We start from the raw sequence: 26,791 nt of genomic DNA on the forward strand, positions 1-26,791 counted from the left end.
GTTGGACTGGTTGCCCTTCAGTGGTCCCTCCCAACCCACACCATTCCATGACTCTGGCCCAAGGCTGTCGCGTGGTCCAGGGACCCTCCCAGGCAGGACCTGGAGGGGTGGGCTCTGCCAGGGCCGCTGGCTCAGCTCCGGGGCTCAGCCCCCAGCAGGACCTGGCAAGGGGAGCCAGGGACCCCTGGGGCAGTGGAGGGGTGCGGGTGCCTTTGGGGCTGCTCTTGCTGCAGGACCCCATCCCCCTGCACCCTCCCATGTGTCTCCCCCCACCCCCTCCCAGCCCCATTCCCCACCCCGGGGTTGCTGCGCGCCGGGCTACCGCTATGAAGTTTTATTGCCGACATGCAGGAGTAGTTTCGATGTAGTACAAAAATAATGTCTTTATACAAATTTTTTTCCTCTTTTTTTTTTTTCTTTTCTTTTTTCTTACAACAGGCTCCTTCCCGCAGCACGGCCCCTCCGCCCGCACCCCCAGCCGCTCCTGCCCTCCCCGCACCACCCCCTCTTCCAGTTCGCTTTAATACAAGTGTGATTTACTGGCAATGACCGGTGCGCAAGAACACTGCCTATGATACAGCCTTGCAGAGTCCCCAGAATATTGCTTTAACTTTTTTTGGGGAAAAGAAAAAATAAAGAGGTGAGAGCAAGACAGGAGAAAAACCAGATGGAGAGAGCAGGCCCCCAGCTGGGGCTGTGGGCCCCAGGGGTGCTCAGGGGCTGGGGGTCCCTGCTCTGCTGCTGGTGGCACGGGGGGGTGACAGGCACACAGCAGGGAGTGCCAGGACAGACCTACCATCTTTAAAATAAATAAGGCTAAGACTTCAGGCTACTGGCTCAGCTGGCTGGGGTTGGTGCAACTGTTCTAGTCTGTGTTAGTGTTCATATTTCCCTGCCTGCCCGCTGCCAAGCGGCTCTTGCGAGTTCACAGGCAGGACATAATGCCCGATGCTGCCAAGGAGTTTCAGGTCAATCCCTATGTCCCCACAAAGACACCTGGAGGTTGGCCCAGGCTAGACGCAGTCCACTTCCCCAGCCCAGGGCAAGAGAAGGCAACACGCTACAAACACATCTGCCACTCGCTCCCTACCCGCGCTCGCCAGGGTGGTAGAGCTGACCCCAAAAAGCAGGGCCAGAGCCCACAGCCAAGGCCACAGCCACCCTTCCCGTCCTTGCTCACACAGCTCCTTGTGCCCAGCGCAAGGCTGGCAGGAGAGGGCGATGCTGGAGCTGCTGCTGCGGGGCTGGGAGCAGCCAGGAGCAGGAGGCAGCCGGAGAGCCCGTCTTGAGCAGGAACCCTGGCTGAGGCACTGTGAGCCCTGGGACCTCTGTGTGAGAACAGTTCATCTGGCAAGACAGGCATCCAGTTCACAAAATGAGGCTCAGAAACAATCATTCCTGTTCTCAGCACAGGCAAATGTTCTTCTAGTGGCATTAGGTGACAAACCGGGACATCCTTCTCCCGCCTCAGCACCACAGGGACAGCAGAGGCAGCCCCAGGTTTGCGTGGCGAGGGTGGGATGGCAAGATAAGCTAGGGAACAAATACAGTAGAGACTTCAGCCAGCCCCTTCCTAATTCTAGGCAGATTATTTTGGGAAGCTTTTTCACATTATAACTCATATATTATATCTGTACCACAACTGAAGTGTGAAAATGCTAAATCAGAATTAATGCAATTTTAACTGCACCTTAGATAAGCTACTGAAAAATAAGATTAAATCATATATCCTTATGAAACTAAAAGAATCAGTGAAAGGTGGGGAAGAGGTCAGAGGCCACGCCAGGCCGAGTCCTGCAAAACCTCCAAACTGCAGACGAGAGCCGGTCTTTGCAGCGATCGCCTGCAAGGACGACTCTCACCTGAGGCAGAGGCCAGGCTCTCCCGGCAGCCCCCGGTCACACCGCGTCACCGGGCGGCTGTCTGTGCCCCTCACAAAGGCCTCGGCACGCTGCAGCCCACGCACGGCCACCAAGGGTTAGACAACACAGCCAAACCGGGCGGCACGTTAAGGGCAGAAAAAGATTTGATGCAGATGAAGGGAAGTGGGAGGTTTCAGGAAATTCTTTCTTTCAAGAAACCCCGATAAATCTAAGCTTATTCAAACCATATGGAGCGAATGCAATCAGCCGACTCTCCGTACTGCACAGCCGTGACTCTTGTGCCAGCAAACCAGCTTCACCCTTGGTAGTCTTCTCCTTTCCCATAGGCTTTGCTCGATCCAGAGAACAGCATGGTTAAAAAGACAAGAGAGGTAGATTACAGTCATGATTAAAAGCAGATTAGTCATCTAGGCTTCGATTTAAAAAACAGATTCCAGAAGATGCCAAGAGGTTGCTGCTTCCAAAACTAGCTTTTTCAAAAGTCTTCTCCCTCCAGAGTGAGTGTGAGTGCGTGTCCCTGAACAGAGCTCAGAAGAATTGCTACATTATTCTCCATCACGGGACACTGGTATTGCTGTTGAGCTGTAGTAGGCGACGTGAAAGGCAGACTGCAGGATGGTGCTTGTGCTCTCGGATGCGTGGGAAGCTACTTCCGAAGATACCTCTGGGCCAGGATAGCTGCGTCCAAAGGGTTCATGGGCTGGGCGTCGTGGCCCAGGCGTCGCACTGGGGGGATGTTCCCAAACTGCCGCTTCTGTAGGAAGCTCTTGGCCTCATGCAAGGTGTTCTTCTCCTCAGCCAAGAGCAGCTGCTGCCTCATGTAGTTCTCGAACTCGTACTGCGAGCACTCCTCCGTCACCTTCACCTGCCAGAGAACCACCCCGTCAGAGCCACAGCAGCAAGCAATGGTCCCACAACTCCTCTCTGATGGTCCTGAGCTCCCGTGGCATAACTGGAGTCTTAATGCAAGAACTGAACCTGCTGCCAGCCATACAGGCAGGACTCCCCATGTATCACTAATGCCACCAGGAACAGAGGTCTGGAAACCCCAGTGGCTCTATCCTGATGCAGCTCATCCCACCCCTGCCAGATATGCAGGGGCTGCAGCTGTTTGACCCCAGTCCTCACATCCCCGAGCCCTGCGGAGGGACTTCTGATGGCAACACTGACAGCAGCGTCACAGGCAAAAGCTTCCACAAGGCTGTCCCCAGGCAGTGAGGTCACCAGCCACCACTTCCAACACAAAATGCACTGGCAAGCAAACAGGATGTTTGCTCCCATCGCAAAACTCACCAGGGAGCCTGAGCCAACGCTGCTACCTCCTCCCAGCTCTCCCAGCACATGTGAGCTCTCAGCTGTGTGCGAGGGAGAGAGGGCTGCTCGGAGAGGAGCAAGCTGCCCCTCAGCCAGCTCCGGGGCCAGCGAGCTCACTTCCAGGCAGCACCGCCAGCTGGATGTGACCCCTGGTCCCAGCAGCATGGGCCTTTCCTTCCACTGCACAGGACTGCGATGGACTCGGCCACCTCGTAGAGCACAGCTGGGTCCTCACCACCCTCCCTTCACAGTGCAGGGGCCAGAAGGGGCTCCCATCTCTCCCCGTTACAGACTTGGCACAGGGGCATGGAAGAGCTGTTCCATGGAAAGGGAAGTAGGGCAAACCTACCTCTTGGGGGTTTTCAGGGTTAGCCACTTGGTCATCGATGTCTGGCACCACTTGCAAAGGGCCGCTCAGCGAGGACATAGACTGCCTGGGGGGAGAGCACAGCGTCAGGGACCCGCAGCACGGCCCCGGCTCTCCCACCCTCACCCAACACCCTGGCCAGGGCAATCCTGCCTGGCTGGCCATGGCTGGACACCGGAGCATGGCACAGCGCTGTCTGGATGCCACACCAGCTACTGCTACTACAGCAAATTCAGTTTCCCTGGTACAAAATCATGTTGAAGTCCCAAGAGCTGCCTTTTTTTTGTTCTTAAACAGGATGTGGAACTCTAACTCTTGCATAGGTAGGAGAGAAAACAGCCACAGCTCCAAAAATCACAGACTTCCCTGCTGACTCAACAGGCAGCACAAGAACTTTGCCCAGGCGTGCTGTGCAGCACAGACAGAAGGTCACAGGGCTGACAAGGGAGGGCTGCACCAAGCAAACACCGCCAGGATCCATTTCTGCTGGAGTGTGCTACTGGAATCTCATCCCGGTTGGTTCATGCTAGTCCTGCAGCCAGATTTACCCTCAAAAGGCATCCCCCACCCTGCACGTGTAGTGTTCCCATCTGTAATGGCATCTCCTGCCTTTCCCCTCCAGAGAGCTCATGCCTGCTTTTACTTAATAGATAATGCAGTGTTAATTACAAGCTTGCAGGAAGTGTCTGCATTGGCTGCATCTGTTTGCAGGAATTGTCCACGTTTGGCTGCAGCTGTTTGTACATGTAAGAGATTCCTGACCACTAGACTTTCTTTAAAAATCAAATCAGGGGAGCAGGCAGTGGCCACAGCAGCAAAGGCCCTCCTGCACCCCAGTAATGTTTCGTAATGTTATTGCTTTACAAACTCCAACCTTGGTCACAACGACAAGCATTTGTACAGGCCACTCCGGCTGTATCCATCCGCAGACACCAATGGTTGAGACACAGGATTTAAAGACTTTTTTGCAGTTCTCAGATCATCCTCTGGTGTCCTGTTTGGCAGCAGTCTGCTGGCTGCAGCTGGAATAACACAGCCTGCGGCCAGAGACGCCATGTTCCTGTCTCTCTCCTCTTGCACATACCATGATGCTATGATGGAGCTGAGAGAATCCAGCACTTCAGAAGCTGTCAGGCGCTGCTGCGGATCCAAAACCAGCAGTTTTCGGATCAAGCACACAGTGTTTTCTGAGACCCGTCCATCCCTGGGAGAGAGAACACGTGGTGAGCCCGAGTGCACGGGGTGGGCAGAGGCGGCAGCAGCAGGATGGACATGCTGGGAGCACAGGTCAGGAACTAGAGGAGCCACCATTGCTCTGAGCGAGACACCCCAGAATTAACCAGGAGGTTGATTCCCTGTCCCTGCAGCATGGGGCCTTTCTCACCTTTGCACAAGATGTCCCAGCTCCACTACTGCTTCCTTGGTGTCTACTGCACACAGTCTTTGTTCTCATTACTGCAGTGACCCTCAGGGGCTTTGTTTGAAGCCCCTCCAGCTCTGGCTGTCCCAGTAAGGCCCAGAGTGCCGCCTGCACAGGCACTAAGAGAAGGCCTCCCCGGGACAGGCTGTACTCACTCAGGGATGGTGTACTCGGCAGCCTTGATTTTGCGGAAAAGCTCCTGAGGTATGCTGTCGTAGAAAGGGAACTGGCCATAGAGCATGGTGAAGAGCACCACACCCAACGCCCACATGTCACTGGGTTTTCCACGGTACGGCCGTCCTGCAGAGAGCAAGGAGAGACACAACATGAGCCGGCAGTGTGCTCAGGCGGCCAAGGAGGCCAATGGCATCCTGGCTTGTGTCAGCAATAGTGTGGCCAGCAGGAGCAGGGAGGTGATAGTGCCCCTGTGCTCGGCACTGGGGAGGCCCCACCTCAAATGCTGGGCTCAGGTTTGGGCCCCTCGGGACAAGAAGGGCCTTGAGGGGCTGGAGCGTGTCCAGAGAAGGGCAGCGGGGCTGGGGCAGGGTCTGGAGCACAAGTGTGCTGGGGGGCGGCTGAGGGGGCTGGGGGGGTTTAGCCTGGAGAAGAAGGGGCTGAGGGGAGCCCTTCTCGCTCTCTGCAGCTGCCTGAGAGGGGCTGGAGTGAGGGGGGAGTTGGTCTCTGCTCCCAAGGCACCAGTGACAGGGTGAGAGGAAACGGCCTCAGGCTGCATCAGGGGAGGTTTAGGCTGGACATTAGGAAAAACTCCTTCACCGAAAGGGTTGTCAGGTATTGGAACAGGCTGCCCAGGGAGGTGGTGGAGTCTCCATCCCTGGAGGTATTTAAAAGTATAGACATGGTGCTTGAGGATATGGTTTAGTGGTGGACTTGGCAGTGAACTCGATCTTAAGGGTCTTTTCCAACCTTAATGATTCTATGATTCTATGAAAAGCAACAGGCTTTGTGACACTGCTCACCTCTGCACCCACCACCAGCAGTAAAGGCACTGAAGCAACCTCTGCATGTGATCCTTTTTTCTAAGCATTAATCAAAATGCTCAAGGCTTCCTACCGCAAGACACTGAGAACCTCTTTCAAAGGTGCATCCTTTGCAAATAAGCACATTGTTCATCTCCGCACAGGCCACTTCCCTTTCCCTAGGGAGCCGGGCTATCCCCGCTGAACAGCCTTGATGTGATCAGAGAGAACCACTGCATACTGAGCTGGAGTTCCCACCTCGCTGCCCTTCGCCGTCCCTGCAGACTGTCACCACCGGGAGCCCAAGCCTTGCAGGCTCCACAGAGGCACCTTGCTGCGAGTCCAGGTCAACGGAGACAAGAACTTAAGGGAGGCAGGAAAGAAACCCTGAGAAGAGTAAGTGCTCCTCAGGTGAAGACTGGCCCAAGATTACGCTAACAGCACCAGCTGGGCTGCACCGGTCATTTGCATGGAAGTGCAGGCCAAGACTTTCCAGGGCTGGCTCAGATTGAGGCCACTGAGATGGGACTCTGCCTCCGGGACGGACCCAGCACATGGCCACCGAAGCCTGCCGGGAAGCTGTGGAGGGAGCAGGAAGGTGCGCCCCCATGCAGGGACATTCCCAAAAGCTGCCGCAGCCCCAGCACACCCTGGGAGCCGCTCGATGGAAATGCTGCTTTAAAGGCCCTTTGATGGCACAATAAATCAGCAAGCACCAGCATGCATGAGGGTCACAAAAATTAAACTCCAGTGCTATACCACAGCACAGAACTGAGGGAATGACTTCCTCTGACTCACACAGTGAGTCACTGCTGCAGCATTTGTTATTTGTACTAATTATTCTTTGCTTTATATGTTCAAAAAAAGGCACCTCTCCCTCCTCCTCCAGCTTTTCCTGCGGTGACATTTCAGCAGCCATAAAATGCAAGCCATCTCTTAGCAGAAGACAGCTTCTTCTGGAGACCTAAAACAATGATTAATTCTTCAGGTGTTTTAGCTTCCTCTTGCACAGGAGCATTAGCAATACAGACAGAGGGATGCTCAGAGTCTGAAGGTGGTGGCGAAGCCTGGAATGCCCTCAAGTAACTTTTCCTTCGATGCTCGGAGCAGAACTGCAGACTGAGCCATTTCGGAACAGCATTTTCAAGAGCACGGGATCAGGCTGCACAGGCACCCATGGGAAAGGGCTATTCATACACGTCAGAGCCGGAGGGCAGCGCGATTGAACCCAAAGGTCAGCCCAGGGGGTGCTACAGAAGATGCAGACCTGTAACTAAGGCTGCTCCTTGCAGGGTCAACAGCCTCAGCTGTCAGAGAAATCAGCAAAGACAGCCTGTTCAGCGCCTTGTGCTATGTGGACAACAGACAGGCCAGTCAATCCACTAACAAGAGAGCTGTCAGAAGAAATGCGGGTGCTTGCGGGCGAGCTGTGCTGGCAGGGAGGGTAACAGGGCTGAAGTCCAGGACAGAACAGTACCCTGGACGAGCAGGAAGCAGCAGCTCCATGCAGCCTTTACCAAACACCAGCCACTTGCGCTGCAACTGCTCCAAGCTCCTGCAGAGCAGTTGGTTCCTATCATCCATCTGGTTACAGGGGCCTCAGGATATCCTGCAGAACAGGAAAGGCCTGCAAAAAACACTTGTTCCACCTCCCCGCCTGCCTCTGCTCCCTTCCTGGCTTAGTCCTGCCCAGGAGGGAAGCAGCCTCAAACCTGCCTGGCAGATCACGTCAGAAGCGCTCTACATGTCCTGCTGCTGCTGTAAACCTGACAAACTGACAGAGGGGAGGCCACTAGGTCTGGAAATATCATGACTAGCTCCCTCTGAGGGCATTTCTGAAATACAATAGCTCGGGATACCATAAATAAATAACTCGAATCTTCAGAGGTGTTTTCAGTATTCTAGAGGTTATCCTCGCATAAGCAAATGCGACAGACTGGTAACGATTCTGGCTTTCACACTGGCTATACGCACAATGTACTGCCAACTTGTCCAGGAAACAGTTGGTGCTGATGACTTACTGTCCACAGTTTTAGGCAGTTTCCCATCGTCCTAAGGCTAGTTTGGCCCTGTGGATGGATAACCCTTAGCAGGTGGGATGCATTAGGGGTGATCTTGGACTGCATCCTGCGGTTCAGCTCCACCCAAAGGGAATTCTAGCTGTGCTCACAAAGAGTACTCTGCAACATGAGCTAACGTATGACCGCAGTCTACGCAGAGAGATGCTTCAGGTGCACAGTCCCAGCTGTAAATGCACCCTTCGACACTAGTCCAGCTCGCTTGGGTGAGAAGAAAGAAAAAACCAAACCCCCAAAACGATGCCTCAGTCACTACACTGACAAACAGGACCACCGCTGTCTACTCAGCTACTGCCGGCACTAAAGCTAGTGCAGTAGCACACCTTAAAGCTCATGGAAGAGAAACCTCCTGAAGTGATGAAAGTCCATCTGTTTCTGAAAGTCCCATGCACTGGAAACAGTTAAAAGGTGGGAGGACATTAGGGAGAGCTGTTCTTTGCCAGACTTCTGCGTAAGGCCTCTGCTGGAGACAAGACAGCCCAAACTGACTGCTCATCTAGCCTGGTGTGACCATTCCTTTAAAGTAACTCCTCTCAGTCGACCCAGAAGCCACCCAGAGGGTCGACAGTTCCCTTCTCAAAGCAAGCAGCAGCTGCAGCAACTGCTCCTCTTACTGTATGGCCAGAATAAACTGACTTTATGGTGGGATTTGGGCCGATTGCCTCTTAGGCCTAGGGATTTACCTGCAGCTTAAGTGAAGCCTCAGGAACAAGATTCAGACATGGGAAACAGAACATCTTGTCTGCAGTCAGACTTATTTAGGAACAGGCAGGGAGTATTTAATTAGCTTTGAAGTTCAGACTAGCCTTAAGAAAAAAGTGACACTCACTCCTCCTCTTCACACCTCCACAGTTGGAAAAACAGACCAGCTCTCATGACCGGACCCTAATTAAGAGGCTCTCACAGGAGACAGGTTACGTATGGGAGCAGAACTTAGTTTCTTGTCAAGAGCCACAAATAAATGAAACAAGCATTAAGCGTGGGGGCTGTGAACTCCCGAGTGAGGGCTGAAGGGGACTGCCTACCGCTAAGCACATCTGGGCTGATGTAGGCAGGGCTCCCTCGCTGGTCTTTCAGCAGGTCATCTTCACTCACAAGGTGCTTTCCGAGACAGAAGTTTGTTATGGTTATTCGATGAGTCCTGGGGAGAATCAGAAGGCGTCAGTGAACAAAGACCCGCACGAGCCAAACAGCACGAACAGAGGAAGTTAACACGCAAAGAAAGGTGTCTCTACGGGGCTTTTTGGGAAGCCTGAAGTGCTGGGAAAAGGCAAGCAGAGCTGTAAGATCAAGTCCACCCTGATGGGGAAGGCTTCCGCACCTGTCAGCGTGGTTTGCAAGACTCTTACAAGGGGAGTAAGAGAATCTCTCTTACAGCTACGGACAAAGCCTACATCCAGCCTGAGCGGCCCGCGTGAGCGCGGCTGTAAGCACAGGGTGCTCACGTAGCTCGCCCACCTGGCAGCCACGCGGCCGCCTTTTGGCCAGCCTCCCAGGAGCAGACTGACAGCACCCCGCCAGCAGCACAGCACCAGGACCTGCACTTTCATCCTTGCTGGCCATTGTAGGGCATGAGCATTATGTAGTCTATTTTAACAGCTGATTCTCTGCTTCAGTTCCCAACTACCGTTTCTAAAGGCAGCTTCCAGAAAATGTTGTGTGGAGAAGATGAGGGAAAATACCCTACAGGAAGGGCTGCCCCATGCCTGCCCTCTGCACTGTTTGCTTATGTGTCACCAGCAGATGAGCTACAGGGCCTTTTATCAGATTCAGTTTAACCACTTCTGCGTTACCCAACAGTCCTACAGCAGGAGTCTGGCGGCAGATTTCCCTGATCTGCCTGTTCTTCACATGAAAGTACGCAGAACAGAGAAAGTCTAATCAACATCCAAAAAGCCTCCTCCATTGTACTTCAGAAAGGTGAGAACTGCAGATACATGCAGTTTCTGTATTAAGATACCCTTGCTTCCCTATGGTACTGCCAGCTCCAGTTAATGAATTTTTCCAGGGAAAGTGAGCTCATTACAAAATTACTACCCCATTTAGTCTTCCACGTCACTCGGATAATTTGGATTTTAATGTACAACTTAAAGGACTAATAGAAAAACACTGTCTAGAAGATTTCTGTACTCTTGAAACATATTACACAACTAGAGCTTGAGAGCATGAATTAAGTCAGTCAAAATAACCAAAAAGTATTTCCAGCAAATCTAACAGACAAGTGAAATAAAACCACGTGTGGGTTGGCAACGGAGAGTTGATTAGTAAGAAAGGCAGACTTGTGTTTAAGTAGTATTAGCTTCAACTGTCAAGAGACTTTCCTGGCTGAATAACAATCCGCAGGATTTGTTAGAGATTTAAAAGACAAAGTGTTCTGAAGGACACAAAAAAGTTCAGGGTTGCTTGGTTTTATTTAGTCACTGGAATTTGACCTAATCTGTAATCATCCAACTACTGCACTGACTAACTGGAAACCTTGCGAGGCTTTAACATCCGCATCTCGCAGGGGGCAACGTCTGAGGGGTCTTCATTAGCCCAGGGCGTAGCATGCCTGGTGAGGACCTTGCAGTGACATGTAGCTACCTTCACTCCCCCGCCAACAGAAAAGACCCGGCTCTCTTGTGAGCACAGCTGGAACAGAACAAACATTTCTGATCAGCCCAAATGACTGGTCCTCTCCATGGTGATCTATTCTTACGCCTCACCCACCCTTTCATATGACTCACTGCTGTAGAGGCTACAGTTTTTCCTCACCAAAGCTGATGGTCTTGATAGTAAAAAGCAAAAACATAGCATGGAATACAAAAAAATGATTTTGGCAAGCGTGTTCACAAAGCTTCAAATACCTCCCCTTTCCTGCCAGTGGGGGCCCCGTGAGCAGCTCTATCAGCGGGATGCTCCACTGCACGCTTTGCCCAGAAAAGAAGGGAAGCTCTGGGTGGCTCCTTTAAAGCAGCAACCTTTGTCTGCCCCTTCCTAGCAAGAAGGAGAATCAAAGAAACAAGCAGAAGAGAATTATCTTAAAGCAGCTCTATAGAAACGACTTACCAGTGGCCCTGAAAACCACCAGCTGCTCTGTGAGTGCGTGTGGAGGAACCAAGAAGTTCAACCTCAGTAGGTAAGATCTGTTTGCTTTCAAATAGTATTAGGGGGGAGAAAAAAAGCTGTGAGCACGGTGAACCTGCGTGCTTTGTACAGACTCTGGAAGCCTGCAGACCTAAAGCCTTCCAGTTTTTTATTCATTCCACAGGAAACCAGACAGTGTGAAAAGACAATGAATTCCACTCATGCTCAAAGTTAGTGCAAAATATTTAGCCAGTAATGTAATACTGAAGGACAGAGCAGAGTATCTGAACTAGCTTGCCAACTAAATAACTATCAACCCAAGCCAACTAAAAGAACTCCAAGGAGCCACCAAGCCAAGCGCACGCTGCCACCAGCTGCCTCTCACGCGTGCTGAACTCCTGCCCCACTGACACTGTTCACTCTGCTCCGGGCGGGCTGGGTCCTCCTGTGCCTGCACAGCGTCCAAGACATGTTGGACATCAGTGCATTATAAACCGAGGGTTGCATCAAACCAGCTGATGGGAACAAGGAAGCTATTTCAAACAAATACAGACTAGACAGAAGAGCTTTTGTTTAGATAAGTAAATATTTTACTGCTAGCAAAAACACAGCAGCACAACAGTCAGAGATTTAACACTGCTGTGATTACAGTACAGACTGCAGTGTTGGATTCCTTTAGCACCATGGGAAGCGAATTCTGTGAACAGAACCACTTACCACATTTTATATTTTTGTTTATATGTACATATAAATAAGCATTTCTCTTGCAGGTTTCTGAATTACTGTAAGGTTCAGTTTTCAGAAGTTAGAATCCAAAAAGAAGTGCTGATACGGGGTCACTAATCTTGGTGGAAGAGTGAACTATCTAGGCTGGGCTCCACTTTTGGAGATGAACTCCTACAGCTTTGAACTGGATTGGTATTTTTGCGCAGCCTGCTTCCATTTCCCTCACCCTTCTCACACGAGAGACCACTCTCAACAAGCGCTGCCTTCAATTGTGTTTCCAATCAAACCTACTTCAGGGTACGATACGACAACTGCCAGAACAGCAGCTCTCCAGCAGACTTACCTTTTGTTTAGCACCATGTTTCCTAGTTTCAAGTCTCTGTGCACAATATTCTTCTGTAAAATTATATAACAGTACAACATGAGCACAAGCATATTTGTTATAGAAGTATAAATTCAATACTTGGACACAAGCACTAAGTATCTTCTGAAATCATGTCACCTTCATTCTCCAAAATAACCTAGATGAAGGTTTCAAGTCAGGCTGCCTCCTGGGTACTTTGTGCACTTCATTTTTGACTCTGGTCAGAAGCACAGAACAAGCAAATTTGCTACTTTGAATGCAAAGACAGACTTAACTGAAACTAAGAGGCCTGAAACTTGAGTGCCCACTAAGACCAACGTGATGAGCATTTCCTCAAAAGGTATATGCTTCATTGCTCTGCCGAGGAAGGATGGGAGTCCCCTTGTCACAGGGTAAGAAGTCAAACAGCGGCAGAAACTACTTCTGTTACAGTAATTTCTAGTTCATTGATCTCAAACTTGTAGCGTGAGGTGCTGACCTCAGAAATCAATTCTTACATTGTGATTCATTTTGCTTCAAAAGGAAATAGCTTGAAGTGTTTCCTGCATAAGATTAGCCTCTGCTCTCCAATTCAACCACCCCTTTCTGAGGTTAGGAACACTGTAGTTCACCTTATCTGCATTTAGTCCAGCTGGCCTCTCTCCACAGTCAACAAATGCCACCTTATCATCGAGAAACTTGAGGGGAGAGGAGGGAAAGGGAATGCTCTTTTATGACACAAGGTCTTAATGCAGAACACTGTTACAGGGAAACAGCTGAAATACCCATGCTCTGCAACCTTGCCACTGCCTGCACAAGGAAGTCTTAAAGCATCTATTATACTAACGTGGGAAAAGTCTTCCAGTGCTGAAAGGGATAACAAAGATCTTACCTTATGTAATGCTTCTACCACTCGTACCACATCATAAAATATCACTACTGTCTCCCGCTCACTGAGTCTCTTCTCTTTAATGACATAATGCTGCAGATTAATCAGATCTGCTGTCTTGTCACTGAAATCATGAGCACAGAGACAGTCTAACACGAGACAAATGCGCTTCTTCATTTTTCTGACCATTCTATTGGCTTCCAGGTCTTCTATAATTTCACAAGCTCGGTCCTAGAGGGAGGCAAACAAATGAGCAACAGTTCAGGGAAGCTATCTGGGCATATGTACTTACATACAGGGCACTAAAGGATAAATAACTACATGGTGATCTCAAAGTGAGCAAATGCAATCGTAGTGCTCAATCTTTGCTCCGAGTTGGGATTTTGAAAAGATACATGATCTCTACTTAAAGAAGCCAGATAAAGTCTATGCTGTTCGACTATATGCATTTGTCAGCACTGATAGCATTTAGGTACACACAGACACCCTTAAACAAAACCTAGAAAACTCTACAGCGACACAGACTGTGAATAGCAGGGATCTAACACATTAATGAGAAAGGAAATCTTAAGACACAATTAGCAGCGCTGCCGTAACATTACACAGGACACAGTCGAGCTGGACATTTGGCTTGTTTAACATATAGTACAGATGGCCTCAAGTGAAAAAGTCTGTTGGCAATATTTAACCAGCAAGCAGGGCAATACCAACATCCAAACCAGCAATTCCTATCAGCCCATCGCATCCACAAACAGCTCTGAAGGTGCTGACAGCAGCGCAATTCACTCACATGAGACATTGATCAGCACAGACTAGCTTTGCTGGCTGAAAGAGTTTCTTGACAATTTGGCCCCTCTTACAAGCCATCATAAAACAGTACAGAGACTGGAAAGCACAAATTCAGTTCTAAAGGCTGCTCTATGGGCACAAATTAATTTGCCAGTGAAGCAGCTATTTTTCTACTTGAAGGGGATGCTACTGAGCGCCCGTCCCATCTCTGAACATTCTCCATCTCCCAAATCCCAAAATCTATTACATCCCACTTGACCCTCAAAAACTGCCACAAACGTGCTTGTTTGAAGCAGCAGCAGCGTTTCATCTCGGCAGCGTGCTGGTAATTCTTTATGCACAAGAATGGGGTCGGCATGAACTGCACATTAAACAGAAGTGGCTCAAGCCGATAGCAACTATTGGCATTTCCCCCAGCCTGGACGGTGACCAGCAGTACCTGAAAGAGCCCGTGATGATGAACCACCCCTTCCTGGTTGTGGAGCAGGGAAAGGAGAGAATACTCCGTGTGCAGCAGCATCTTGCCCTGTCGTTCCTCCTGGGTTTCTATTCCTTTATCACCCCTTTCTTCTAAGGTGAGAATCTTAGGAAAAGGGAAAAGACCTTTACAGCTCCCAGAAAAACCCAGATGCCCCCAAAACCTCTCTCACATTTTAGGTATTCACATGTGTTTAGCAGCTGATGTAACTGCTCTGATGTTTGCATACTTGCCACAAGCCCATTTGAACTAACATCTGTGCAGAATGCATAGCACGAGCTTGATTAACACAGAAAAGCTGCTCAGGTGGCTTTTTGCAAATATCCAAGGTGATTTTTTTCCCCACTGGACCCACCCCCATTTCAGGCACAGCAGAGCAGATCAGAGGGCTCCAGGAGAACAGCGCAGCAGCCACAGAGGCCTCGTCTCAGGGCTAATCTCGACACCAGATCTACGCCTGGCAGAACTGCCCCGCCAAGGGGAAGTTCCAACAGCCATTTCTGACAGCACACCGGTTCAGCCTGCACCATGCACTAGTGCAAGCACTTCTGTCGCGAGAGCTAAAGTTAAAGAGCACTGAAGATCTGGCAGCCCTGCAGTTTGCTTACCTTTAGCTGATAAAAGTCATCTGTCCCATCCTTTCTTGCCAAACACTGAACAATACTTGGCACAGGGGAGTTACCTAAACGTGGACCTAACAGCACAAAGCAAAAACAGACTTGTTTTCCTTTAAGCAGCAATGACTAATTCAGGGTTACATCAGTATGCAAGTGTCATGCAGTTTACATTAGTTTAAACTAAGTTCCTTTTTTTCAGGAGACTAAGTGCATTTCCACAAATTGCAATCTAAAGAAAAAAAAGGTACTGAATTCAAACCTTTCTGGACAACGTTTCATTTGTTCGCTGGAGAAACATTTAACAACAGCCCACACAGGGCACAGCTGTTTTCAGAAATTCAAATTTCTGCATGCCTGAACCACATGGCTTTTACATTTACTAGCAACACCCATCGCAACTGCTACTACCACACCCCCGGACCTCTGCAGGGACTGCTCAGGTACACAGATTAGTCGAAATTTCAAGTTAACAGTCTCCGCTCTTCAGTTTACATCATTCGGCTTCCAATTGATTATCTATTGGTCTCCACTGTGAAGTCCATCAGGGTTTTGACAGTCTATATAACAAGTTCTGCACTAACACCTATTTTAGCAACTCTCAAAAGGCAGCAGAGTGGTCTTGCCTTGGCACATACCACTTAAAAGGACCACTAGTGCCTCATTAAGTTGCCTACATGCTGATTTGATGGCACGTTCCAGGCAAGCAGGGTTGAACATCTCCCCGGAGCTCTAACCAAAAAGCCCCTTGAATGAATTTGCTCTTTAACAAAGTTTAAGAATGTAGTTTGAAAAAAAGGGGTAAAAGCAAGGCTTATATTTATCTTAAAAGCCATGCCTGCCTTGCTAGATTAGCATTACAAATCTCCTTAGCTTGAATAGCTGCAGCAGCTCCAAGGGCTGCTGCTCTGCTACAAGTGAATTGCACTCTGAGGTAAGATGCTAAATTACACCTTTGCTTTGCCTCATTTCACAGCACCTTTTCTTTTCAGTTTTACAATCAGTAGCTACCTTGAAAACTGAGGAAGAAAACCCTCCCTGCTTACCTAGTATAAAAGGGCCCGCTCTCTTGGCATTATTTCCAGAAATCCCTGTACAAAGAGCTTTTGCCTTAGTGGATGTTTCCCCAGCTCCTCTGTCTGATGCTCGCCGCTTCATCCTTGGCTCTTGAAAGAGAAAGAAGATCACATTTGATGAGCAATTGAGTTAATTTCTTATACCATCCCTTATTTCATACTGGAAGGCTTTCACCTACTGATGCACTCATGCCTCTGCCTACTTGCATTTCTACAGAAAAGCTATGGCTCATCACTGATAGACCAGTTGTGGGTTGGAGGCTTAATGCATTTTTGAAGGTATAAATCAGCCTCATTACTCAAAGCAACATTTCCTAGAACAGTTGTTTGAGAGACATAGTGGGAACAAGTCAAAATAATTGAAGCTTGTTTTACAGCAAAAACAAGTTTGCAAATTAACATATTCCAAAAAACTCTGAAAGAAAATGCCTAAGTTATCCTTTTGTATGGGTGTCTACTTCTGATTCAGCCTGTGGGCTTCTCTGGGTTCCTTCACTGAGGACTTCGCACTGGGAACGGCAGCCAGCTCACCAAGTAACTTGGAAGGCTCCTCAAAAATAGCCAAGAACACACAAAACTAACTGACCATAGAAATGAACAATATCCTTCACCTTTCCCAGCAAGGGCATAGAAGTCCGCCACGTGTTGGCTGTTGGGAGTTGCAGTTAATTTAACAATGATTTTAAAAAAAAATTTTAGTCTTAAAAGAAGTTGTTCCCCCCCCACCCCTTGTACCATTTTAGGCTCTAACTTTTTTAATGATGTCTCCATCTATCTCCATCCGGTGCAGCTGGATTGAGCAGAACACCTGAAATCTGAGACCAACATATAAAACCCTATCACTTCTGTCTCCACGCGCAGGCGGTGATGCTTTGTTTAGAATTAACACACTATTACCTGCCTTTAATGGCAATGAAAGGAATGCCCAGTGAAAGGAAACACTGCGGTGCCAGCACATGTGCTCTCTTGCACCACCACTCCATGCAAAGAACAATTTAATCTATTAAACGCAAATCTCATGCTTTGCATCCAAGTATTTATTCAAGGTCCACACACCACTCCAATTCAGCACAGACAACTAAAAGCTTGACTAATTCCTACTTATTCAGGTGTTGCAGAGAGTCTGATTTCCAATAGGCATTTTCTGCTGCTCAGAAATCTAAAGAGCACTTGAGGCCGTATTGCAGAACCAGCACCTAAAAGGCCAAATAAATTCAAGCCTCTGCAACTAAAACACTTCTTCCCCAAAGAAAAGTCTTGTTTCATTTTAGGAGGAAAAGCACCCTTGTGATGGCTGCCAGGCTAGCCTTCACAGGCTACGTGCTCACTGCAAGCATCAGTCAGCTCCATCAAACCGAAGCTTTGTTTCCAATACACCTCCTCTTCACCTTTATCTCTTGGAAAATAGTTTCAAAGACTTTCACAAATATCTAGATGTTAAGTGTTTGTGCTCTAACATTTCAAAGATTTTTTTTTTTTTTTTTTTGAGGGGGTAGGGGAGAGGAGAAGCTAAGCACAGATCCGTTTGCTTACTCTGAGCAAGTCAAAACCAAGCCCTGGTAGCCTTCCCTAAGAGGTTACTACAGCAGACTGGGAAAATATTTTTGGGTTGTACTTATTCGTTTTAAAAAAGTCCCAGTATTTCACCAGGTACGAGACTGACAAATCACCGTACTTTGAATGAAGTTCACCCTCTGGCAGTCCCACCCCTTCTGTGGACACAAGGGTGATCTCATTGCATTAATTCATCATTAATACCCGTCACCAAGATGAGAGACGCAAGAGAGATAAGGTGAGAAGTCTTGCAGCAGACTTTGCGTCCCCGCACTACCGACTTCCGCCAGCCGTTTGCATCCCCGACAGAGAAGCGCTACCAGGCCCAGCCACTTGAACAGAACTGAGCCCCACATGCTCCTTGTTCTGTTCATTCCGCATCCCTGACCTAATATTTGATTGTGCCGTATAAAATTCTCCGCTCCTTGCAACATCATCATCCCTGCTGGAAACGTATGAGTAAGATTTCCACTGGAGAAACCCCACTGCACAGAAACTCTGAGATAATGACCGTTGTGCAATCCGAGCTGGATAGGAATCACTGGTGCAAACGGCGTTATCGTAAACAAAATAATCTGAGGACTCACGTAGTTCAGCATCAACTGTATCTTTATTCTTCTTCCAAACTAGGTTTTCCAACGTCTCAGGAGACAGGAGTCATCACCTTGGAGAAGGCTGGATGGTCGAAAGGTCGAGGACTCTGTAATGCGAAACGAGATACACTTGATGCTGTGGATCTGGATTATTCTTGATTACGATAACGTGGTATGCACCAAAACTTCTGCAGCTTGAAACATCTCTGTATATTTCAGCTTAGAAAGCACCTGAAGGTCGTGATCTCGGGTGAGAGAATAAAAGGGCTCTTGAAGTTCAGTCCCGAAAGAGTCACAGATACCTGGCCCTGCACAGCAAGACAAACAGAAGCGTCAACAATCTCAAAAGGCATTTTGTGATGTGAGACAGACCTTCAGAGCAGAAACGAACACGTTCTCCATTTTAACCTCCACCACATGGTACTGGCTTGCCTGTTTTTAACAGTATTTGAAATACACCCAAGTTAGCAAGAGCACCACAACAGAATCTTCACCACTGGAAGTAATTTTTAATCACGGTAAGCGTTAACGCTTAAAGTTTGGACAATTTCTGCAAAAGGCAAAGAAGAATACATTGAAATCTATTCTTATCAAATCCCCACTGCAAATTAACTCCTCTTTACAATTTATATTCAGCCTCTTAAATAAAATAATCAAACTAATTCAACTGAAATTCAGTACTGCTTAATAGTTCATCTGGTCCCATTTAAAAGGGGAAATTCAGGATTTAAACCAGACACTCCAGAATGGAATCTATACCTCCTCTACCAAATGCTTGAAGTTCCACCCTCAGATACTGCACGTGTTACACATTTGTTAATCCAACCTGGTTTACTTTACCAGTATCCAGGTAGATCAACTTATAAATGCAAAAGGAACATTTGGGATGCAGGAGCCAAACTCCCAACACCACCCAAATCACAACGCAGTATTATCACCTGGTCCTGTGGGATCTGCAAAGACCACTAAAGATCTTTCTGAATTAAAGTCCTGAAGCCATGCATACTTTGATAAACAGTGTTCAGAGGCTGCTCGAGGCAGCAGGACCCTGCAGCAGGTCAGGCAGACCCGCGCTGACGACGCACCAGCTAGCCAGCGCTTTCGGTATGAGTCGTCTCGGCGCTCAGAGCGAGCGGAGGTGCCCCAGCCCTACCGCTGCTTAAAGGACATCCACCAACTTAAATATCACAGCTCCTGCACAGAATACTTGGTAAGAGCAACTGAGAAAAACACCAACATAAATGGGTACTCAAGTATAAAAGACAACCTTGTGCCACTCACGGCACTGTCTACCCAATATCCCTGCTCCCTACTCAGGTCCTGCAGCTTGGGCTGCACCACGAGGGGGGAAGAGCCCACCAGAAATCTCAGGGGGCCTCAGCAGCACCCAGAGGGTTTGCACGTGAGCACTTCAGGTTCCTCTGAGACTGGAATGAAGGTTGGTCGGATGGAAGGAAGGTCCCAGAGCAAAAGGAAGAAAACCAGGGGCAGCTGCTGTGAAAAAGCAGGAAGATTGTTCCCATTTCTGTACATTGTGTAACCCCGATTAGAGCAAGGAAATTGGTCAAAAGGGCATGGGCTTCCTTGTGTAAGTCTCCCGGAGAACAAGCGGCCATCCACTAGGCTATACCATTTTTAGCCCTATTTTGAGACAGGGTTTAACAAAGATCTTTAAACATGAGCAGCCATACAGGAGGCTCCCCCCTCCCTGCCGAGCCGGCGGGTGTTTTCTACCTGCGAATTCATTCCACCTTGGCTAGAGCTGGGCTGATACAAGGCTCTGATTTCAAGGGGCTTCACTACTACAGATACTCGCAACGTGAAGCTGGTATTGCTCAGGCACCAACAGCTGAACTGTATCCTGGAAGAGCAAGCTTTAAATAAGTTTTAGACAAAAGCTGTAGTAAACTGCACGGCTTAAAACAACTCTGCAGCTGTAAGCGGAAACCTGAGGCCACAGCAGCCCTTAGCACTCAGACCTGGAGCGGGAGCCAGTGCGAGATGGGGGTCCCGTCCCGCGAGCAGCATCTGCTGAAGGCACCTGCCACCCCGCCCGCGGGCCCTGGAGCACCCCTGGCCTCGCCACGGGCACGGCCAGCCCCCGGAGCCCTGCCAGCCCCGCACAGCCCAGCTGGGGGGACGTCAGCAGCATCTCTGCTCCTCCACCTAACGCGTTCAAACAGCAAATGAGCTGCTGCTTTGTGCCCTGCTGCTAGTGCCACCAGAGCAGCAGAGCCTTCCCAGGACAGGCTTGCTCAGAGCACGCAGTGGGGATTACTGCATCGGACAAGGATTTCCTTCTCATGCACAACGAGCAGTAAGTGGAGTCTCTCATACACAAACTGGTTACACCGCAGCAGAGATGAGATCTAAAATAGCCCAAACTTGAGAATTTAGAACATTTCCATGAGAGGTGGCAAGCCTTGCAAGGGCAAAGAGCACCCCCAGCCCCTGCAGCAACGCCTCCGTATACAGGCAGCCCCAGACAGCTGGGACTTTCCAATTCTTAAGACTGAAAAAAAAAAATCATTTTAACATCAGCAGGATCAGTCTCAAGAGACAGCATCCAACATTTCTGCAAAGAACCAGAACAAAACCGCTTATCCCTTAAAGCGCTCCATCCCAGGGACAGGACCATTACATACTGATGCAGTGGGTTCACTGCCCCCTCCCCCAGAAACCAAACTGTACAAACTGAATCGAACCACCCCCGCTCCCTGTCCCACCATCTGTAACAGAACGGTCTCTCTCCCACAGAAAATGAAGTTACAAGTCTAGCACAAAAATTCATTACTTAATTTTAATGTGATGCATGCAATATATCAAACGTCTTACTGGAGAAGTGTCTAAAGCTTCTTACTGTGCTAGCTATGACTTCAATAGAACTATTAATCAAATAGTTTGGAGACCTAGATGTAACGTCTTTTAATTACGTAGCTTAAGGAAATTGTCTAATTCCCAAATTACTGCATGATGTTCCAGTGCCCAGCATAACAACAAAGGCAAACAAGCGGAGGAAACTGACCTTTTCATCTCAGATTAAAGAACAAGCAGGTCCTGCAGGCCAGCAGCCACAGCTAATAGCTGGAGCAGGAAAAAAAAAAAGTACCTTTGGGGCGTTAACAGGATTACTCAGCAGCACAGAAACTAGTTAAGACACTGGAGCAGCTGATACAACCTCCACAACACTTTCTGTTGTTTTATCTTGCAACAAGGAGGCAAAACAAGTTAGTTGGTATTTACACTTTCAGTGTGACGACTGGCAACCCCGAAGGTGTCCTACCCCGCTGCTACAAGCGAGCTGATCTCTGCAAGCCAGGCAATGGGATGAGCTGGCAGCTGGGAACCACCAGCAGATGACTGAGCCCACCAGCACCTGCTGGAAGTTCAGGGCTACAGAGGACAAGCTCCTCCAGCGACAAGCTCCCACCATTAAAAGAAACCTGCCTCTGGAAGCCCAGTGCCACAGGGGCAGCTCCCAGGCTACCAAAGGAGCTGAGCTGCGGCTGCTTCTGCTTGCCCTGGCATCAGCACCCCGGCACCCGAGACCTGCCCGTCACTCCTGACCTGGAAATGCTGCAGGTGGAAACAAGACAGGGCTGCGCGGGAGTCGCAGGCAGGGCTGCCAGGCTGCCGGCTCAGGCGTGCGCACAGGACAAATGAATCACCGCTCCCCGCGGGCTCCGTCACCGGGCTCGAAACCGCCGCGGCGGAGAGGCGGCGCTGCAGCTGGGCCTGCCGGGTGCTCAGCCGCCCCGGGAAGCGTGGTATTGCCCTGTGCTTGTGAATTATCCCTCTCCCACCCCAGACGGGAGAAGACCTGCCACGCAACGCAGCAGCGTTTCTGCCCAGCTTTCTCTTCTGGGAGCCCAATGCTGCAGCGTTTGGGGTGAAGCTGGAGACCCGGTCCAAAGGGTTTTGTCCTGTTCATCTTGTCCACTCTTCTCTCAGCCAGCACAGGCCACAGCTTTTGCAAAAATGAAGCTAAAAAACATTCATTCAAATGAGCAGTACCAGGGTGTACTTCTTACCACCTAAATAACCTAAGCAGTATTTATCAGTGATGATTAATCAAAGTTCACATTTAAGGCTGGCTCATGGCAAATTCCAGCTCACAAAAAGCTATGTTGGACCTGACCTAAAAACCGACGTGAACACTAACACTAAATGAGTAAAACTGAGTATGGTCCAGCTTCCCAGCACAGGAACAAGCAGGTCGGTATCGCTGCGAAAAGCAGCAATCCCAGAGCGTTGCCACACTCTTTCCCCAGGCAAACCTGGCTAGGGACAGCTCAGACCCAAGTCATCAGCGCTCCCAGGTACAGAGGCTCGATTCCCATTGGAAAAGCTTCCCTGAGAACAGGCGGAGTTTGGATCAGCCAGGCCTGCGGAGGAGTCACTGGCTGGGGGATTACAGGGAACGTTTGCCGGGCAGATCCCAAGCAAAGCAGGCGTGCAGGAAGGAGATGCTGCTGCAGCCAGGCGCAGCTGGGGTGGGCTCCCCTCACACTGCAAAGCACTGTGGTAGATTCACTCTACAGGAACATTAACTTTACCAAAGGCTTTGGAAGTTTAACTGTTCTGTAAGAGAAGTAATAACAAAAAAAAAAAGCCATCAGATGACTCAGAGCCACCAGCGCAACCCATGTACCGCTGTGCGAGCCCTTCTGGGAAGGAAAGCCTTCTCCAGAAACAGAGGAGCCCTGACTCAGATTTCTTGGAAACGTGCGGAGACTCATTCAAGCTTCTTCCCTAAGCAAGAAGTTCGCTCAAAACCAGATGCAGAGTTTCTCTGACCAAAGGAAAAGGAAGAATCCCGAAGCACTGGTGGCAGCACAAGGGACTGGGGCACCCCCGTGCTCTTGGAAGGCACCTCGCCCAGCTGAGCGAACCGTGCTTTGCAAGCTGGGAGACACGAACACCTCTGGCAGCCCCTGCTGAACTGACCCACTAGAAAACCTCCTTCCTCAGCCCAGCTTCCTGACTAAGTTAATCCAGGTATGGGAGCAAGGCACAGCTACCACCTGAGAGGCCGTAGCGCTAAATGGGACCCCAGTACACCCTGCCCACATCCCACATCTAGCTGTGGCTAATCTCCAACTTCTCAGGGACAAAAAAGGCTTCCACAGTCCAAGTCATGCATCAGGGAAAGCAAATTCCTTCCCAGCCCCCCCAGGCAGCTGGGGAAACTATGAAGCACAGGATTCCAGCAACGTAATTACAGTGCAAGCAAGCAACAAGCTGGGCTTTCTTTAAACCCTTCTGATGCATCAACATATGAGATAGCCTAGGACTCATCTCTGGGAGTTCCCTGTTCAGTTACACAAACACCAACTTCAGTTTAACCCCTTCATGCTGAAGCACAGGCCACGTCCACCAGGAAAACCCGCTCCAGCCCAATACCCCTCACAGCAGGGGCGCCTACAGCAGGGCACAGCGCGGGGGAAGAGTCTGGAAAGCCAACTGCAGCACCCGAGACTGTATCGCCCTCCCAGCACAGAGCCCAGGGCATGAGCTCCCGACCTTGGGCTGCTCCCGTGAAGTCAGGCAGTCATTACCTTTAAAATCACCACCAGGTGAGATGCGCACCGTACGACGAGACTTTATTTTCTGTTTATAGTTTATGTTACTATGTACACTTAATATTCCACAAATCCACCGCAGCAGGACCTTCCTCATGTGCACAATATTATCGCGTGACTCACACACGTGCTGACACTTTCTTTACAGCGAGGTGCGGTTGCTGTTTCTAATGATAATCTACTCATCTAGCCCTAACGAGATAGAAGGAAATATATTTAAGTTATCTACATGCACTGCCATGCTAACATTACTATCATTTGTCGCATGAAAGCACACTGACAGACACTAAGCTTGCAAATGCGTACCCAGCTAACAGAAAAAAAAAAAAGCCTTTTACATAGAAAATTACAATGGGCATGAAGCCTCCTCTGGTCTAGCAAGAGCTCCCAGCTGGAGAGCTCCCAGGCACGAGTGAGGCGCATGCTGTACTAGCCCAGAGCACCGCTGAGTCTCTGCAGGCAAATAACACATCCCTTATTTCGGCTAAGCACAGTGGGCAGTTCAGGCAAAATCAATAGGGTTGTGCTTAATCAAACAGCAGCTAAGTGCCTACACGGCTTCCCTCGGTGTGTTTTCAAAAGGACATGATTCTGTAATATCCTGAGGATAAAACGCAGCTGAACATGAGGGTGCTTTTAAGTAATGCGATTATGTGACCAAACCATCAGCACAGATGCCACAGAGAAACAATAAAAGGATGTAGCACAAACACTCCAGCCTCGGGGAAACACATCCTGCACCCAAACCGCTACCGGCCCAGGGCTGTTTGCCAGCAGGTGAACCTTACCCTGCCCTGTCCCTCAAGCTGCAGCGGCCTGGGCTGCGGGCACCCTGCGAAGCCGACTGCCCTCCACCTACGCCCAACTCGAGCCCCCTCTGCCACGAAGGGAGCCTGTTCTCCCTCACCAGGCTGGCAGCTGAGGCTGTGGCGGGGCTGGGAGGGGACCTTTTCAGCTCACCCCCACCACACCGGGCACCAGCCTCTGCTCCTTGTCCCACTGGAGACGGGATCACAGCCCATACCGTGGGCTCCCTCCAACAGCAGTACAACACCCTGAACGCTCTCATGTGTTGCGGCACGAAACGCTCTTCATGTACTGAAGCTCCCAAAGGCCGGAGCCGAAGCTGACAGGTAACAGAGGCAGGGGCTGAGCGCAGGAAATCCCAAGGCGTGCCTCCTTATCTTCGTCAGGCAAGCTCGCACCGGGAGGACGGGACAGGCTGCCGTAGCTGGCTCCGGCTGTGACACTTTATGGTCTTACTCATTCCTCCTCGGAGGTACAACCTTCAGCTACTCGATGCCGAGACACACGAGACTCCTCCTCGCAACACAGTCTGAAACTACTAAATCAAGAAACTCCTGCCCGGACTGAAAGCGAAATCAGCCGCAAACACAAGCTGCTCGCCCCGCCAGGGCGCTGCGAGAACGGCCACGCTGTCAACAAAGCCCGACCCTCCCCCGGCACCGTTACGGGGACGGGAATTACAAAGTAGTTTTACCGAGCGACGTTTTCACACCCGGCCGCGCCCGCCCGATGCACAACCCACCCCGTCCTGGCGAGCGGCCGGTGAACCGGCAGCACACGGACCGGCCGGGCCGCCCCCCGGGAAGGGCTCCCCAAGGCCGGCACACACGCGTGGGGAGCGGCGCGGCGGCACCGGCAGGCCCGAGAGCGCCCAGACACCAGAGTAGGGACCCGGACCCGCTACCGCCCGGAGGCCCCGCGGGACGGCCTGGAACCCGCCGGCCCGGCACCACGCAGCGAAGCTCTCGCCGGGCCCCGCCGCACAACGAACACGAACGAAGCGGCTCCGCGCGGCCCCCGCACAGGGACGGGGCTCTCCCGGGCGCGGCGTACCGGGCCGCCCACCCCCGACCTGTCCCGTCCTCGCTCACCCATGGCCCCGGGGCCGGCGCGGCCGCCGGCGCCTCCCGCAGCCCCACGACCGGCCGCGGCCTCCGCTCCGCTCCGCGGCGGCGGCCGCCTGACAACGGAAGTGACGCACGCGCTGCCACCGCCCCCCGCCACCGCCGCCAGCCCGCCTCCTGGCGGCCGCCGCGGAGATGGCGGCGAGAAAGGGGCGGCGCTGATTGGCCAGCCGAGCCAGCGCCGGCTGCGATTGGGGGAGAAGCCGGGGGCTGAGGGGATATTTGCGGCAGACTGATTGGTTGAGGCACAGAGACTAGCGGAGGGCAAGAAGCGAAGGCTGATTGGCTGGGACGGGATGACTCCCTTCGCAGATTGGCTCCCGCTCCGGCCTGCGCTAGACGCTAAGAGGGGTTGGTGGGCTCGCGGGAGATTCGAACGCGCCGTGATTGGAGGAGAGGAGGGTGTTTTCCCCGCAGGCCCCGCCCCCAGCAGCCGGGCTCCGCCCGGGGCACCGCGGCCGCACGGGGAACGCTTGGGGGACCGGGGCCCGCTCTCCCCCCGCCCCGGGCCGGGCACATCGCTCTCCGCCACCCGCGCCGCGGGGGCCCTCGCCCGCTCCGGGCTTCCCGTCCCGAGCGGGGAGCGGGGTCGCGGCATCTCTGCAAAGCCCACGCAAGCAGCGCCGGGAGCCGCCGCCGGCCCGCCCCGCCGCGGGAGGGACGCGCGGTCCGCACTCACACGCAGCTTCCTACACGCGAGCTCTTAAAAATCACCCAGGCGGCCCTTCGGGGGGGAGGGAGGCAGCAGCGCCGCTCCCGGCGCTGCCCCGGAGGGTCCGGCTGCTGCAGCGAGGTGCCTGTGCCCCGGGCTGAAGAAACGGGACCGGTGCGGCCGGAGGGCGCTGGGTAACAAGGGATCCCCACAGGAACAGGCCGCAGCCACCTGCCGACCCCGCAGCGCTTCGGGGAAGTGGGGCGGGAGCATCCCCACATCCCACACGAAGCACCTTCGTGCTCCCCCAGGCAGACGGTGCTTCCCCTTCCCCTCCGAGCTCATCCCCACTCCGGACAGATGTTCATCTCACGCTCTTCCCGTTAAACACCTGCGGAACGGCGGCCATCTCGCAGGACGCTGAGAGGACAGACCATGACCAGCCCCTTCCCCAGCTCC

The 26,791-nt window shown here is 51.2% G+C and overlaps 1 protein-coding gene across 3 annotated transcripts; it reads right to left on the minus strand.

The window, feature by feature from the left end:
• Positions 1–319: 319 nt before the first annotated feature.
• Positions 320–25,783, minus strand: STK40 (serine/threonine kinase 40). 3 transcript variants are annotated; one of them, XM_075114758.1, is made up of 12 exons: positions 25,648–25,783; positions 18,162–18,274; positions 15,991–16,110; positions 14,939–15,024; positions 14,292–14,435; positions 13,067–13,294; positions 12,175–12,227; positions 9,065–9,180; positions 5,140–5,284; positions 4,649–4,768; positions 3,547–3,631; positions 320–2,748 (listed from the first exon to the last, which is right to left on the minus strand). In XM_075114758.1, the coding sequence occupies exons 3-12, from the start codon at positions 16,100–16,102 to the stop codon at positions 2,530–2,532; spliced, it is 1,308 nt and encodes a 435-aa protein (XP_074970859.1). In that variant the 5' UTR covers positions 16,103–16,110; positions 18,162–18,274; positions 25,648–25,783; the 3' UTR covers positions 320–2,529. The 3 variants fall into 3 exon arrangements, with proteins under 3 accessions (XP_074970859.1, XP_074970860.1, XP_074970858.1); XM_075114759.1 differs by having other exon boundaries at positions 18,162–18,475; positions 25,648–25,758; XM_075114757.1 differs by lacking the exon at positions 18,162–18,274 and having other exon boundaries at positions 25,648–25,755.
• Positions 25,784–26,791: the final 1,008 nt, after the last annotated feature.

Source organism: Phalacrocorax aristotelis, chromosome 20, assembly GCF_949628215.1.
Source record: "Phalacrocorax aristotelis chromosome 20, bGulAri2.1, whole genome shotgun sequence".
NCBI classification, from domain to species: Eukaryota; Metazoa; Chordata; class Aves; order Suliformes; family Phalacrocoracidae; genus Phalacrocorax; species Phalacrocorax aristotelis.